Raw genomic sequence first — 14,503 nt, 5'->3', positions numbered from 1 at the left:
AAAGCGAATGAACTGCAGTACTAATTTTGCAATATGTATAAAGACATTTTTTATAATCAGATATTTTCTAGGAACAAATTAAATGCGTCAATTGAAACAGTATTATATGATGTGCTCACCTGCCATATAATACTGGCTCATCTGATCTAAAAACTGATATTTGTTGGGAAAAGAAAAATTCCAGTCAGATTTATTACAAAAATAAAAATAAAACCTACATATAAAACAGAAATATAAGAAAAAGAAAAAAATGTGGAAAAAATAAATATATTAAAGAAATAAAAAAGAAAATGAAAATAAAAGGAAAAATAATGAATATATATAAATTAAAATATTGTCATTTTTTTTAGTGTTTTATTATGAATAAAATGCAAAGCTGTTTCCGGCAGGCTTTACAGCACACAGCTGCCCCGTTAAATGAGACAAATACAGAGCGATGGATGCGCTGATTACAGGAGGAAGCTTCTGAATTAAAGGGGAGGCAGGCAGGCAGGCAGGAGGCACATGCGGGCGGCTTGCGGGGCTGCAGGGCGGAGCGCCGCGCTGGAAGCGAGCAGCAGCGTCGCTTGATGCATCAGAGGAGGCTGTGAGTGAGGAGCAGAGAGCAGCTGATTCAGGAAACTCCAGGAAGAGCTGCGAGGAGGCCCGTCTGAGCAGGTAGGATGCTACCATCCGTTCAATCTGAGAGAAAACAGCAGACAGGACGAAGTTCTCACTGTTTTAGGGTTTAAAACATGAAGCGGGGCGTTTTTATGAAGCGGAAACTAAAATTAGATGCACCAGTGATGACAGACGGGCTGCTGTAACACACTGCAGGCTACATATGAATCAGTCTCTACAGGTTTTAAATGTTTGGATTTCCAGTAGAAAAAGTTTTATTCTCTACTTTTACGACTGCAAAGGGAACACCAAATAAAAAAAACACACAAAACGTGTGTCCATTGTTGAATAATTTATTTAAAGTACAAACTGCATGTTGAATCTGGCTGTAATTAAAACCTGTCAGGTCTTTAATGGGACAGTTCTCCTGCAGCCTAAATTAGAGGCCCCAAGTGGAGGCCCTGTGGCCCCACCCAGCCACAACTGGAACCTGGTGTTTAACTCTGTGTGGGGGCCGCAGAGCTACACCCCAAAAGTAAACTTCAGAAGTGTCTGAGCATCCCGTGTGATGAACTGGGGGTTCAGGAGACACACAGTTAGAAACCCACAGCCTGGCGAGTGGGACTTTCAGGTTTATTTTTAGCTTTTATTCTGTGAAATTGATTGTTTTATTGTTCCTTCAGCAAAGACTGTGATGGAAAATTGGATGGGAGGCAAAAACCTTTTCTCTCTGCAGCCTCACTGTGAATAAGATGCATAAATAAAACCAGGATAATGCACAGATCTTCATTTTAAACATAACATCCATGAACAAACACAAAAAATATATAATCTTTAACATAATGTGAATTGAAAGTCTGCATTTCTGATGTTAAAGTGCACTACAGCATAACTTTGAAATTAAAAAGAAATAAAAATATCTAATTAATCAGAAATCTAACCTGAGGGGTCATGACCCCACATTGAAGATGTTTGTGTAAAGCAGGTAAATTATTTGGCTATGAAGTTTTGAGATTCTTCACAGTTTCTCAAAACTAGACCAAAGCAGATTTAAGTGTTAGAATGGCCTAGTCAAAGTCCAGATGTAAGAATTTCCACAGTCATTTGAAAAGCAAGTATCATTTTCCTTCCACGTCCCAAAACTTTCTGTTTGGACAAAATTCTGTTTGCAGAATGTGGAAAAATTAAATGGTTATAAAAAACTCTGAAGAACAGATTTGACATAAATCTTTCAATCATTTAGTTTTTCTTTGGGTAATTATTTTCTCTCAGAACTTCTAAAACATGAAATGTTTGTGGTGAATGTTTTATGATGTGAAAACACTGAACCTCTTCTGCACAGAGCAACATAAATTCTGTGGTTCTTCTTTTCTCATAAACTGAATCACCGTCGTGTTTAATAAATAACTCGGAGTTTTCTTCCAGATTTATTTAGTCAAATTTACTGCAGTTATTACTCTTCTTTTGAAACTGTTCAAATAGAGACAGGGGTGCCCAAAGTGTGGCCTGGGAGCCATTTGTGGCCCTTGACCTGAATTTTTAGGCCCCAAATGCAATTTAAGAGGTGAAGACATTTTCTAGTGAAATCTTAGAAACAACAAAGTATTTATCAATTTGATTACCAACTTTTTTTTTATTAAAAAGTTATAATAGTAGTAATTATAGTAAATTACCACAAATATGCAGTAATATTTACTCAAAAGCAGACCTGGGTGTCTCCAAATCTGTATTAATTTCTCTAACTTGGCTAAAATATTTGAGGACAGAATGATTCAAATCATGTCCCTTTCTTTGGGAATGTTTTATCATTTTATCAGAAATAAAAATCAGTCTGAGTTAGCTCTCAGAAAAAAGTTAACTCTAACACAAGCCTGCAAAATCTTTCTATATATTTTGGGTATTTTCAATTTTAAAAGTTATGCAGATCTGGGGAAAACACCACAGGATGTACAGTCTGTGGTTCTGTTTACTATCAAATGAAAAACAACAACTTGGTTGTTAAAAGTCATGCTTGCTCTCCATCGCTCACCAACCAGGTTTTAGTTGGCTGACATTTTATTTGCACACATCTGGTTTTTCTGATGGGGCTGCACAGTGGCGCAGTTGGTAGCCACTGTGCTACCAACTGCACAGTGCTACCTTCTTGCCTTGCAGCAAGAAGGTTCTGGGTTCAATTCCCGGTCTTTCTGCATGGAGTCTCCATGTTCTCCCTGTGCATGGTGGGTTTTCTCCTGGTACTCCGGTTTCCTCCCACAGTCCAGAAACATGACTGTCAGGTTAATTGGCCTCTCCAAATTGCCCCTAGGTGTGAGTGTGTGTGTGCATGGTTGTGTGTCCTGTGTGTCTCTGTGTTGCCCTGCGACAGACTGGTGACCTGTCCAGGTGACCCCGCCTCTCGCCTGGTACACTAGCTGGAGAGGCACCAGCACCCCTCCTGACCCCACTGAGGGACAAGGGTGCAGGAAAATGGATGGATGGTTTTTCTGATGTTGTCTCAGATGAAACTTTGTCAATCGTTGTCCTTCCGTTAAATCAAGTCGCTCCTTTGCAGCTGAATTTCACCGCCGTGTCTCCGGAGCAGCTGACTCTCATTTCACCTTTAGAGAAGAACTGGGTCTCATTCAACACATTTGCATGTCCTTTGCAGCCACATATGTGTAAAACTCAATCATTTGCATCAGCAACTAAATGATAAATTAAAAACATTTTGGGGGAATCATATTCCAGGAACTATTAATTAATAACACCTTGGTAAAATAATAAAAACAGGATTTGTATAGATCTCATATGGAAACTGTCCAGGATGTGTAAGTCAGTAAAATCTAACTTACTGCACATTCTTGCTAATTTACAGAATGTTTTATCCACAGCTTATGACTGTTATTGTAACTATTATTGTCAAATTAAACTGCTAAATATAGTATAATATTTATTTTTCCCTTTCAAAACCAATAAGCTACCATAAAATGTGTAGACTAAAAAATATTCTCTACTCCACGCCAAAGCAATGCAACAGCATCTGGTGATGACAGAACCCTGAAGCTTGACGTTTCAGTTCATCGTCACAGTTTATGCACTTTGTAGCATCAGAGATACTTTAACATTTTGTATTTAGTTCTGTTTTGTGTGAAATTCAACCAGCAGGGTGGCCTTCAGGTGAAACTGGACTAAAATTCAATGACCGGATCCGTTTGGCAAATCTGTGCCGTACTAGGCATTCTGCCTCAGAGCCTCCTTTTATTGTTATTCTTTTCAAAATACCTTTTAAAAAACTAAAATATGCCACGTGGCTCGGTTGAGAAGCTAAACTTTCATCTGATTCGTAGCTTCACAGGTCAGAGTCTCACATCGGTCAAATCAGAAGCAAATTAATTAAAACGGCTTACAGGTTCTTCAATATTGTGTTTAGTATTTGGTTAACCCTTTAATGAAGCCCAAAATAATATTCATAGATCATAGATATAAATATAAAGAAACATAAATCATCCAAATCGAAAATTTAAAAAAAAATTTCTATTAATTTCTGATAATTTGACATATATTCTTTACTAAAACAGAAAGCGGCAAACCTTACAATGTTTTATTGTGTTTGTATTGTAAACAAATTTATTGGTTGAATAGAAATAATTTAATAATAATAATTTAAGGATGATTAAATGTGAACTTAATGCTTCATTCTGTCAGCAGGAACACAAAAATATGAGATTTTAATGTTTGTTATAGCCTAAAGTAACTATGTGGTTTTCAGACTCATTAAAAGGACATTTCCGTTTTGACTTCAATCAAAAATATGCAAACCAATTCATCTATAAAATTTGAGCTGAACAGACATTTATCAAACAGATTTTGTAGGTTAATACTGTGAAGCACAGAGACATTATTTAAAAAAGAAATACATTTGATATGTGAAATGTTACTAACTTTATGAAAACAAAAAATATGTTCTTTCTTGGAGTACTTTCGTATAATCTTGCCTCCACTCATAATCTGAATGGGCAGTAAAATGGGAATCAGACATAAAATGGTCAGCTAACATAGATCCAGGTGCCTCAGATCTCTGCATGTCTGACCGATGAAATGCTGGAGCACATGCAGGGCGTTGTGAGCAGGATGGCGCTGAAAGAACCGAAAGAGGAGAAAAAGCAAAATGTGCTTCAGAGTTGGGAATCTTGAGTCATTGTTGCCTTTTCCTGGTTTTCTCCACCACCTCTGGTTTTAGCTCCCTTTGGTTCTGTCTGACGAGCAGAAGCCAGACTCTTCTGCGCTGGTGCCTGGCGTCTGGTTATCTGTGCCGCCATTATTGGTCCCTCTGTGCTGTTTTCAGTTCAGTGGAGTCTCACTTTCTGTTTGTGATGTTTGGTGCATTTGATTTCTGGCCCATTTTTCTGTTACAAAGAGCAGAGCAGGTACAACACAACAAAAGAGATCTATAGAAGACAACAACAGTTAAATGGGATGATAATTAAATCGACATATATGAATTGTTTTTTAATATTATTATTATTGTGTTTATTAGCTTTTTGCTACTCATATAAATTGCCTTGTGAGCCTCCTCATCTTCTCCTCGTGTTACATGGTGGATATAAACATAGTTGAATTTAGCGCTTTAGCATTAGTGGAGCTAACATTCATAATTAGTGCTTTAGGGACATCACAGCTAACTTTTTAGTTAAATAGTTATAAACATCCAAATACATGAATGACAAAACATCGAGTCAGACGTACGGAGTCAGAACCTTTAAGGTGTAACGATTTTAGTCTAAATAAAATAGTTTCAATCTAAAACTAAAACATGCTTGAAGGCTGAAAGTTTAGATTTTGGTTGTGTTTTTTTTCAGCTGTTAGCACTTTGCCATCTAATTCTTGGGTTTCTCTGGTTTATACAAGGCGGGGCCGCCTCAAGCTTAGCTTATTTTTAGCGCTCTATTTAATGATGAAACAGTGCAAACATGGAAATTAGTGGGCAGTGAGAGCAACATGTCATTATGAAGACCCAAAGTAGAGTTAAAAAAAAAGAAAGCCCTGGTTTTACCAGAGTAAAACACAGCCCTGAAAGCAACTGATGGACTTCTCCCGAAATAGCCCCGACAAGCACAGGCCGCTAAGTCCTACATCACTGCATCCAGTTTTCCAACTCCACCCGTCCCTTCAGAGGTTCTGGTGGAAGCGTTGGGTTCCCTGTAAACCATGGAGGACTTCTCACAGGGTGGACATCCTGTTGCAACGTCCAAATGCATAAACCGTAGCCAAGCAGCTGCCTTTTACCAAAGTCCTGCACATAAAATAGTCAGCACAACAAAAAAATGTATTTAAATGAAGCAATCAATACAACGAATAAAAAGAAAACATCTGTAAGAAGTTCTACGGCTGAAGGAGGCTAAACAGATAAAAGCATCTTTTCTACTATTTCCTTAATAGGTCAACAGTAAGCCCTAAAATTAACCCTAAAAGAACAATGAAGGCTGTAAAGTTAAACAAATACAGTAAAGATCCCAGTGAAAGGGAGGCCTGGCAGATAACAACCTACAAAAGATTATAATCTTCTAGCTGGGATTTTATAAAAAACTTGAAGCTTTGCATTTTTTCAACCACTGAAAAAACATTTTCAAATTTAAAATTGTCATTGTCACACAAAAATGTTTTATATGTACTATTTTCACAGGAAACTCATTTATGTGTTTATCTTTAGTTGCACTGGTTACTTCACAGGTCTGCCTGAAGATCTCTCCTCCAGCTGCAGCTGATCCAGACGCTGCTGCTGGTGTTCTGACTAAAACCAGGAGGATGGAGCGCATCAGTGCTGCAGCCTCCACTGGCTGCCTGTGGCTCAGAGAATAAACATTAATATAAACATCTATTGATTTATGAAGCGGTTGGATTATTTTGGGCTAACCGAGTCTGACTTTCAGCATCTTTATTTGAGTAGAACAATTAAAGCTTAAAATGTTTCATACTTATATTTATACTCAGATGTATTGTGAAACCTTCTGTTACTTATGTAACAGAGTCTGAATTAGCCTGTATCCTTTTTCCACTGATTTATTCTTCACAAAACCGATTATGCGGTAACCGATACGTCCAGTGGCTCCATCCGCTGGTCTCCTGTAAATATTTGTTTTCCTTGCATGTAACCAGGGTATTCTGGTAATCTCCCCAAGGAGGTTTATTATGATGCATTTCAGCGCTGAACACCATCACAGAGGCTTTTAAAGGCATTAAAGCAGATGTGAAACAATAGAAATCCTCAGCTCCAGAGTGCACTCTCATGTCATTAGCTTGAAATGTTTTGCTTGCACATGTGCAGCTTCTTGATAGATGCGTCTGCAGACAACAACACGTGTGAATCAACACACAGCTGCATGTTTGGGCAGCAGCTTCACATTTTCCTGGACAAAGTCTCTTAAATCACAGCTTTACACGTTAAGGTCAACTGAGTAAAGTTACCTTCTGCTGTTATTTTGATAACTTTCTTGTCAAGGTAGCCACGATAACGCAATTCAGTTCAGGTTAACAGAAGAAGGACAAAAAGCAACTAAATTTCATTTTCACTCCATAAGGAAACAAAGTTAGTAACTAGGGCTGAAGTTTATCTGAGTGACTTGAAATGTTTTTGGAAACATCTGTGATTGTTTGTTATAATAGTTGTGCTGATGTAGAGATGCATGTGTGCAAAGCAACAGATAGTGAGACGGCTGTAATTATTACTATTTGTTCTTGTCCAGATCTTATGTTGGTTGATGAATGATACGGATGGCTCTAATAAATCAGTTCTGGGCTTATTAACATTGACCAGACGCTACAAGCTAATGTTGGCTAATGCAACAATGGCTAATGTCAGCTATTGTTGCATCAATAAAACATTTGTGTTTTTCTCTGTAATGTAACTCCAGATCATTCACAGAAATTTGCCTGTTCATGGATTTTTTTCATGGAGAATGTCTTAAACGTTTGAAAGAAAAACGCAGCTCAGTTCGGACGGACTGAAGGGAACTGTGGGGCCATTTGAATGTAAATGTGAACGCCAACCAGACCGGAGACAGACCGCTCCTCAATCAGTTTGGTTGTTTGACACAGTGCAGCGTAAAAGTGAACACAACAGCTTGAAGTGTAACAAATGTTGATATTTTGGTCCAAAATCAAACCGAGTTCACCGGACTAACAGGTGTTAAAACAGCCTTAAGGATATGCCTCCCGTCCCACTTTCAGATCCTCTAAACCAGCAGTGAACCTCCAGCGATCTGCTGGGAGCATCTGGAACAATCATCTGATGAATGATACGAGTTTAGGTATAAGAAGTAGAATCTTAAATTACAGCGTTTTGACTGCCTTTGGTGGATTTCCTGATAGTAAAGAGCTATAATAGTAGTGAATGCCTAGTCTACCCCACACAGTCCTGTGTTCATCTCCTCTCTTTCCCCGTGTCTCTGCAGCTGAAGGCTCCGGTCCCGGGGTGAACGGAGCGCATCCATGGCTTCAGCAGAGCTCAGGAATGCTGGAGACTCTTCCACTCCCAATCTAAACCTGGGAACGGAGGATGGTTCTGCTCCGAGCACAAACAAATCCTGCCCAGTCCACGCCTCCGCCGGAGAGGAGGCAAAGAGGAGCTTCAGGAAAGGCATCGTCCGTCATAAAGACTATGTGAAGATCTCCCTGCCGGAGTCCAAAGTCAACCACCTGCCCACTGAGTGGTGGAAGACGGTGATCGCTTTCTTTTACGCAGCTTTTAACTTGGTTCTGACCACGGTGGTCATCACAGTGGTGCACGAGCGCGTCCCCCCTAAGGAGAGCAGCCCTCCTCTTCCGGATAAGTTCTTTGACTACATCGACAGAGTCAAGTGGGCTTTCACTGTGACGGAAATCAATGGGATGGTTCTGGTGGCCATTTGGTTGATCCAGCTCTTCTTCTTCAAATACAAGTGAGAACCTGATAATCTACCGATAAAAACGGATACAAAGGTTTACAGAGACTTGGGTTGGCTGCAGTGTTACTGTCACTAATAACGAACTGATGAGTGGAATTGAACATTTTAATCAAGTTAATCGCAGGGTCTGTAATTAATCGATCGCAATTGATCACTTTTCAATTGAAAACGATCAACACAATAAGCAACATCCTCAATTCAAAACCTCTTTTTGCTGCTAAATTATTGAATAAATAGGATATGAGCTCAACAACAAACATATTTATTGTTTTTAATCTGTTATTTAGGTGATTTAACCATCAGATTGGTTCAAAGTGCTATTCTACCCAGTCAGGTTTATGTAACATCTTTAAACATAAAAATACATTTTTTATGTCCGTCCGTCCGTCCATCCATCCATCCATCCATCCATTCATTTTCTTCCTCTTATCCGGGGTCGGGTCGTGGGGGCAGCAGCTTCAGAAGGGAGGCCCAGACTTCCCTCCCCAGCCACTTCTTCCAGCTCCTCCGGGGGAATCCCAAGGCGTTCCCAGGCCAGCCGGGAGACATCGTCCCTCCAGCATGTCCTGGGTCTTCCCTCTTCCCGGTGGGACATGATCTCCTCACCAGGGAGGCGTCCAGGAGGCATCCTGACCAGATGCCCGAGCCTCAACTGGCTCCTCTCAACGTGGAGCCAGATTTTTTTGTAACATCTTTAAACAAATCCTTCTTTGGAAATGTGACATTAGCCTTAGCGTCTGTGCTGCTGCTGCTTGTTTAGCTTTGAGACGCTAATTCAGGTCTGAATAGCTCTGCTGATAGGCTAACTCCTCTTTGCGTAACTTGAATACAATAGTCTTTTCCAGAGTCCTGTCAGATCGTTTTTGAAGCAGAAATTAACCCTCTGCCCTGAAAATTAATAATATAAACATAAACAAAAGAACATTTAAACCCAAAATTATTCCCACTCCTGGGAAATTTTGATTTAAAATTAGTTTTATTCAACAAAGAAGTTTGTTTCAAAGAGAAAATAGGGTAAACATCCCTCAAACAGCAAATTAAATTAAAAATACTTATTTTTTTAACATTTTATTAAAAAATTGCAGGTCAAAAAGTTTTTATTCCACTGATATTCTGATGATTTCTCTTCGTTGATGAGCTTCAGCTCTCTGACACAGGAAGGCCTCCTCCTCATGTTTGGCTCCCTCTACAAACAGAAACATGTTAGTAAATCTTACAATGTGTAAATTAAAACTACTGTGATGCAAGAATCAAATCAAACAGGTTCTGTGTTGCATCCTTACTTTCATTTTTATGTTTATTCTGACTGAAAGTAAAATTAATGTTTGGGACTTTGAGCCTTGAACCTGTGGAGGAAGGAAAACATTGGATGGAGAGGAGGCCATCCAATCTCATTACCAAAGAAAAATAATCAAAATATCTCTGAAAAAAATGCAAAAAGCTGCTTAGTAAATATAAAAAAGAGTCTATGGCTGTAATGTTAATCTTTTGTCCTCTATTCATTGCAAATGACAAATAATTTTCAATTACATTTTCTTAAACATGTAAATAAAGACAGATTTCCTAAAACTGCTTCAGTTTAATTTCTCAACAGAAACAAACTCTTTATATTAAATAAATCTTTTGATAGATTCGACACTGACAAGATAAATTATATGTTTTGATTCTCCCTTATCTGTTGCTACACTTAAAATAAAATAATATCCCAACCCAAACCCACTTTTTAAAACTGTGTTGAAGACTCGTATGCATGACTATCCTACATAATATTAAGCCTGAAAGAACCGTTCAGAGCTGCAGAGGAAGCTCCTCGAGCTGTATAAAGAGAATAAAAGCTTATATAAATAACTGATCCCACTTTAGTTCTGCAATATTTAATCTATGAATAGCTCCAGCTCTCTGCAATTTCCAGATCTAAGCAATCATTTGCATGAAGTTATTGTTCGCAGGATTCTAACAAAGAGACATCAGCTCCATGTTTGCCGCTATGGAGGAATTCAAAGGTGCTAAACTCATGAATTAAGAGACGATACACCAAACTCCATTCTCTCCGGCTCACTGACAACCAGGAAGACATTTAATGCACATCTGCGGAATCACATATTACATTTTCATCATCTCATTTCATTGTCTCAGAATCCAAAATGTCTTGTCTTCTGCTTCTGGCTTCGAGCATTTATACCGCTTTCAGTCTGCTGTTGTGTATTGGAAACCATCTGACCAATGGCGTTCTGAATCTTGCTTCTGGCTCTGTTTTACATTGAGTGAGCTGGGTTTTCCTGTCGACAGGTCCATAGCGTGCAGACGGTTCTTCTTCCTCATCGGCACGCTGTACCTGTACCGCTGTGTGACCATGTACGTCACCACGCTGCCTGTTCCTGGCATGCACATGAACTGTGCCCCCAAGGTGAGCAGAAACCGTCAGCCTCCTGCAATCAGCAGTGATGAGATTCATCAGCGTCTCTGAGGAAAATGTGATCCTCCGGCAGTTTGTGAGCCGAACGCAGACGAAGCGATCAGCGGCAGATCGGTTTGAGCCGCTGAAGATGTTTGAGAAGTTTTAGCTCTAATCATATTTCCTGTCGTCTCTGGAGGAACTAATGAAACAACGCCACTGTTTGATGTAGTTTGTTCACTTACATCAATCAAACACCAGGATGACTGAATCTTAAAAGAAAACAGAAAAATCTGAAACAGAACAAGTGAAGTGGTTTGTGTAGCTGCTGTGCTAGGATCTAATGCCATTTTTAAAGGGGCCGCAATATGTAAAAAAAAATAAATAAATAAAATAAATATATATGTTTATGCAGTTTGTGACCTTCTGCCTCACAGAACAACCCTCTCCCACGACTTCCCCACTTAGCTCCTTCAGACTAGCCAGCAGCAATTAGCAAACACCTGGTGGAGCAGCCGAGTTCATTATAGGAGCTACTTCTCAGTGGTAAAAACATTGCTAAAAGGTTAATAGAAGCCATGTGGTGATCAGTTCCTGAAGGTGGAGATACAGGAAGATCAGGAGCATTTAAAGAGACAGCGGCCCAATTTCAAGGCCATAAATTAAGAAGCAAAAGTTCTTTTAAGAAACCTACAATATATTTTCAGTTCATCTTCCTAAATATGAAAGATGCTCTGCAACATCCTCAGATGTTTGCATTAGTCAAACAGCATTTATAATGTTATAATTTTTGCATTTTGCAGAAGTAATTTGATGATAAGTGTTGCTGCTGAACCTGTAGTTATTACTTTGTTTTTAATGTTCATGTCCACCAGCTCCAGGGAGACACGCAGGCCAAGATCCAACGTGTTCTGCAGCTCATTTCAGGAGCCGGCCTCTCCATAACCAACTCCCACCTGCTGTGTGGGGACTTCCTGTACAGCGGACACACAGTGATGCTCACCCTCACTTACCTATTCATCAAAGAGTGTGAGTACTCAAACGGTTGCTCTCCTAGAATAATTCATGAGATCCTCTGGTTAATAATTGATGATTCATATTGTGTACTTCCATTCTGATCACCCATTGCTCTTAATGTTGTTGTGCAACCTTCTAGATTATTGTCTATTTATTTTTATTATCAATTATTCAAAGTCAAAGTCATTTCCCCATTGGGTTGGTTAAAGTAAGTTTGGCAGATGGAAAAGTTGTATATGTTGTTTCATCGTTTCACCACAATGAAAAATTGACAGCAGTAATTTGGAACATTTAGCTTACTCACTAAGTGTTTAGTTTTAAACTAAATATTCAGCTGTCTCAGACCTAAATAGTTAGTTTGGAGCTTGTAAACTAAATACGTAGCTTGCTAATTAAATATTTAGTTTGAAACTGTAAAGGAATTAAAATGAATCCCATCTTATTAAATAACCCAAATCACTGCTGTTTATTTCTGCCTGTATAACTACTGATGGCCCTGTTACGGAGTGAAGCTTCTTCAAACAAGACGGAGGCTCGTATGTCTTTTACTGAACCTTTCTGTTCAGTTTTTTATTGAAGAGAGAAAACGGCAACAGCTGATAACGGCAACAGCTGTTCGTAACCAAGACAACCAAAATATCAACAAAGCAAGATAGTGACAAAACAGAACCAGATACTTAAGCATTCTTCAAAATAAAAGACTTCTTCTATTCAAATAAATCATGTCTTGCACTTAAATATATTTCACTTCATCCTTGTAATTATATACAATCATGTTCAATTCAATTAATAATAATCATGTAATCTATGCTTAACATATAATTGTAAATCAGTCACTTATCATACTGAACAACATATAAGTGTAAAAAAGTCACAACAGGCCCATCTGTGCTGCTTCGTCCTCTGCAGACTCTCCAAAGTCCTTCTGGTGGTACCACCTCATGTGCTGGCTGCTGAGCGCCGTGGGCGTGCTCTGCATCCTGGTGGCTCATGAGCACTACACCGTGGATGTGATCGTGGCCTACTTCATCACATCCCGTCTCTTCTGGTGGTACCACACCATGGCCAACTTACAGGTCAGAACATTTCAAACAGGCTGTTTTAATAATTAGAGACTGGAAAAAATGGTGCAGATGATTCATTGTTGTATTAATTCAGTTATTAAGACTAATGCTGCTCGGTCACCACCACTAAAGTGCTACAAACAGCCCCCTCTAGTGGCTATAATACAGACCGCATAGTGGCTCTAAAAATCAGCTATTTAAATGTTTTCAGGTGAAAATCCATTTTCTGTGGAGGTGTATAAAGGAGCTATTAGCTACTGTAGCATCTGGAGATTTAATTAATAAAGACAGGTTTATTTTATGATGTAAATGTGATTTTTGTTATTTTGTCTCGCAGACTCTGAAGTGCTCGCCCAATAACTACCTCACCAACACCTGGTGGAACCCCATGTTCAACTTCTTTGAGAGGAACGTCCAGACGTCGGTGCCGTGCTCCTACAACTGGCCCATCAGCTGGGCCTCCGGCTGCCTCAAAAACCCCTGCAAGGCGTACTCCATGGTGCAGAGCTCACGGGAAGAGTGACCGGCCCGAGCGCGTTGCTCTTACTGGGCACAAACCTAAAGACGCAAGAAGATCTCCACTGGAGGAAGGAAGGAACATTTCATGATTTATTTATAACATTATGAGCTGAAAATGGTGCATTTTTGTAAACAACACTGTCTGATCTGTTGCTGTATGTGATGTGTGTGTCCTCCACGCTAAGTATTTTTTAATTATCAGTGTGTCGAAGCCACAGGGTGCCTTAGTGTAGATGTACCAAAGCTGCCATGATCTGCCTCTCAGTCGACTTCTGTCTGCTTTGATATCATTTGTTTTGTATTAATTTTAGCAGTTTTAGTATCAAAACTATAGCCTCAACATTGTATTAAAAATAAAGCAAACCAAATCATACGTGTGCTGGAATTATGTCGTCAATGGATTTGTGTGAGTGTGTGTGCGTATGTGTGTGTGCTAGGGCTTACGTCAAAATATGTGTGTTTGTCTGTGTACTGTCAATAGAAATCAAATTGTAGTGTTATATTTTATTATTGAATTGTATATCTTTTTTTTAAACCTGTCAAGGGACTGTAGATGCAAATTAGCTTATGTTTGAGCTGTATTGTCTCTTTCTAAATAAAGTTAACTTTAAAAAATATATTCACATAAGAAGAAACATATATTATAAAGAATGCAGAGAAAGAATCAGCAGACACAAGTCCTGAAGTGATTTAATGAAGCCTGTTGGCCTCATCGGGGGCATAAATATCATAAACTTTGGGTTTACCATGTTGATAGGTGGCTTTTTCCTCCGAGGTTCAGTAGAGAGGTTGATGTTTGCCTGAAGTGTGAGACTGAGATGATGATGAGGAGGCTGAGCACTACAGTGATCAGTGAGATGAAGAGCAACACAGAGTTCAGCAGAACGGCTTCAGACCAGTGAAGTGTGGGCTTCCTGCAGGAGCTGTTGAGGAGACGTGGGAACCAGAGATCAGTTCTGTCTCGGATCTCCATCCTCAGACGGCTG

General features: G+C 39.3%; 1 protein-coding gene across 1 annotated transcript; it reads left to right on the top strand.

The window, feature by feature from the left end:
* The first annotated feature begins 366 nt into the window (after positions 1–366).
* Positions 367–13,890, top strand: sgms2a (sphingomyelin synthase 2a). The gene is made up of 6 exons (XM_008422517.3): positions 367–657; positions 8,031–8,516; positions 10,812–10,929; positions 11,793–11,946; positions 12,844–13,010; positions 13,336–13,890. Exons 2-6 carry the CDS (start codon positions 8,068–8,070, stop codon positions 13,519–13,521), a joined length of 1,074 nt encoding a protein of 357 aa, XP_008420739.2. The 5' UTR covers positions 367–657; positions 8,031–8,067; the 3' UTR covers positions 13,522–13,890.
* Positions 13,891–14,503: the final 613 nt, after the last annotated feature.

This window comes from Poecilia reticulata, chromosome 1 (assembly GCF_904066995.2).
Source record: "Poecilia reticulata chromosome 1, P_reticulata-male-v2, whole genome shotgun sequence".
NCBI lineage: Eukaryota > Metazoa > Chordata > Actinopteri > Cyprinodontiformes > Poeciliidae > Poecilia > Poecilia reticulata.
This window is presented reverse-complemented; position numbering and strand designations above follow the sequence as displayed.

Bases quoted from the DNA above. Each gene is read 5' to 3' on its own strand.
- sgms2a (XM_008422517.3), top strand. From the start codon at position 8,068: ATGGCTTCAGCAGAGCTCAGGAATGCTGGAGACTCTTCCACTCCCAAT. The intron at 8,517-10,811 runs GTGAGAACCTGA...TCCTGTCGACAG, and splicing joins CTCTTCTTCTTCAAATACAA to GTCCATAGCGTGCAGACGGT. The intron at 11,947-12,843 runs GTGAGTACTCAA...CGTCCTCTGCAG, and splicing joins TTACCTATTCATCAAAGAGT to ACTCTCCAAAGTCCTTCTGG.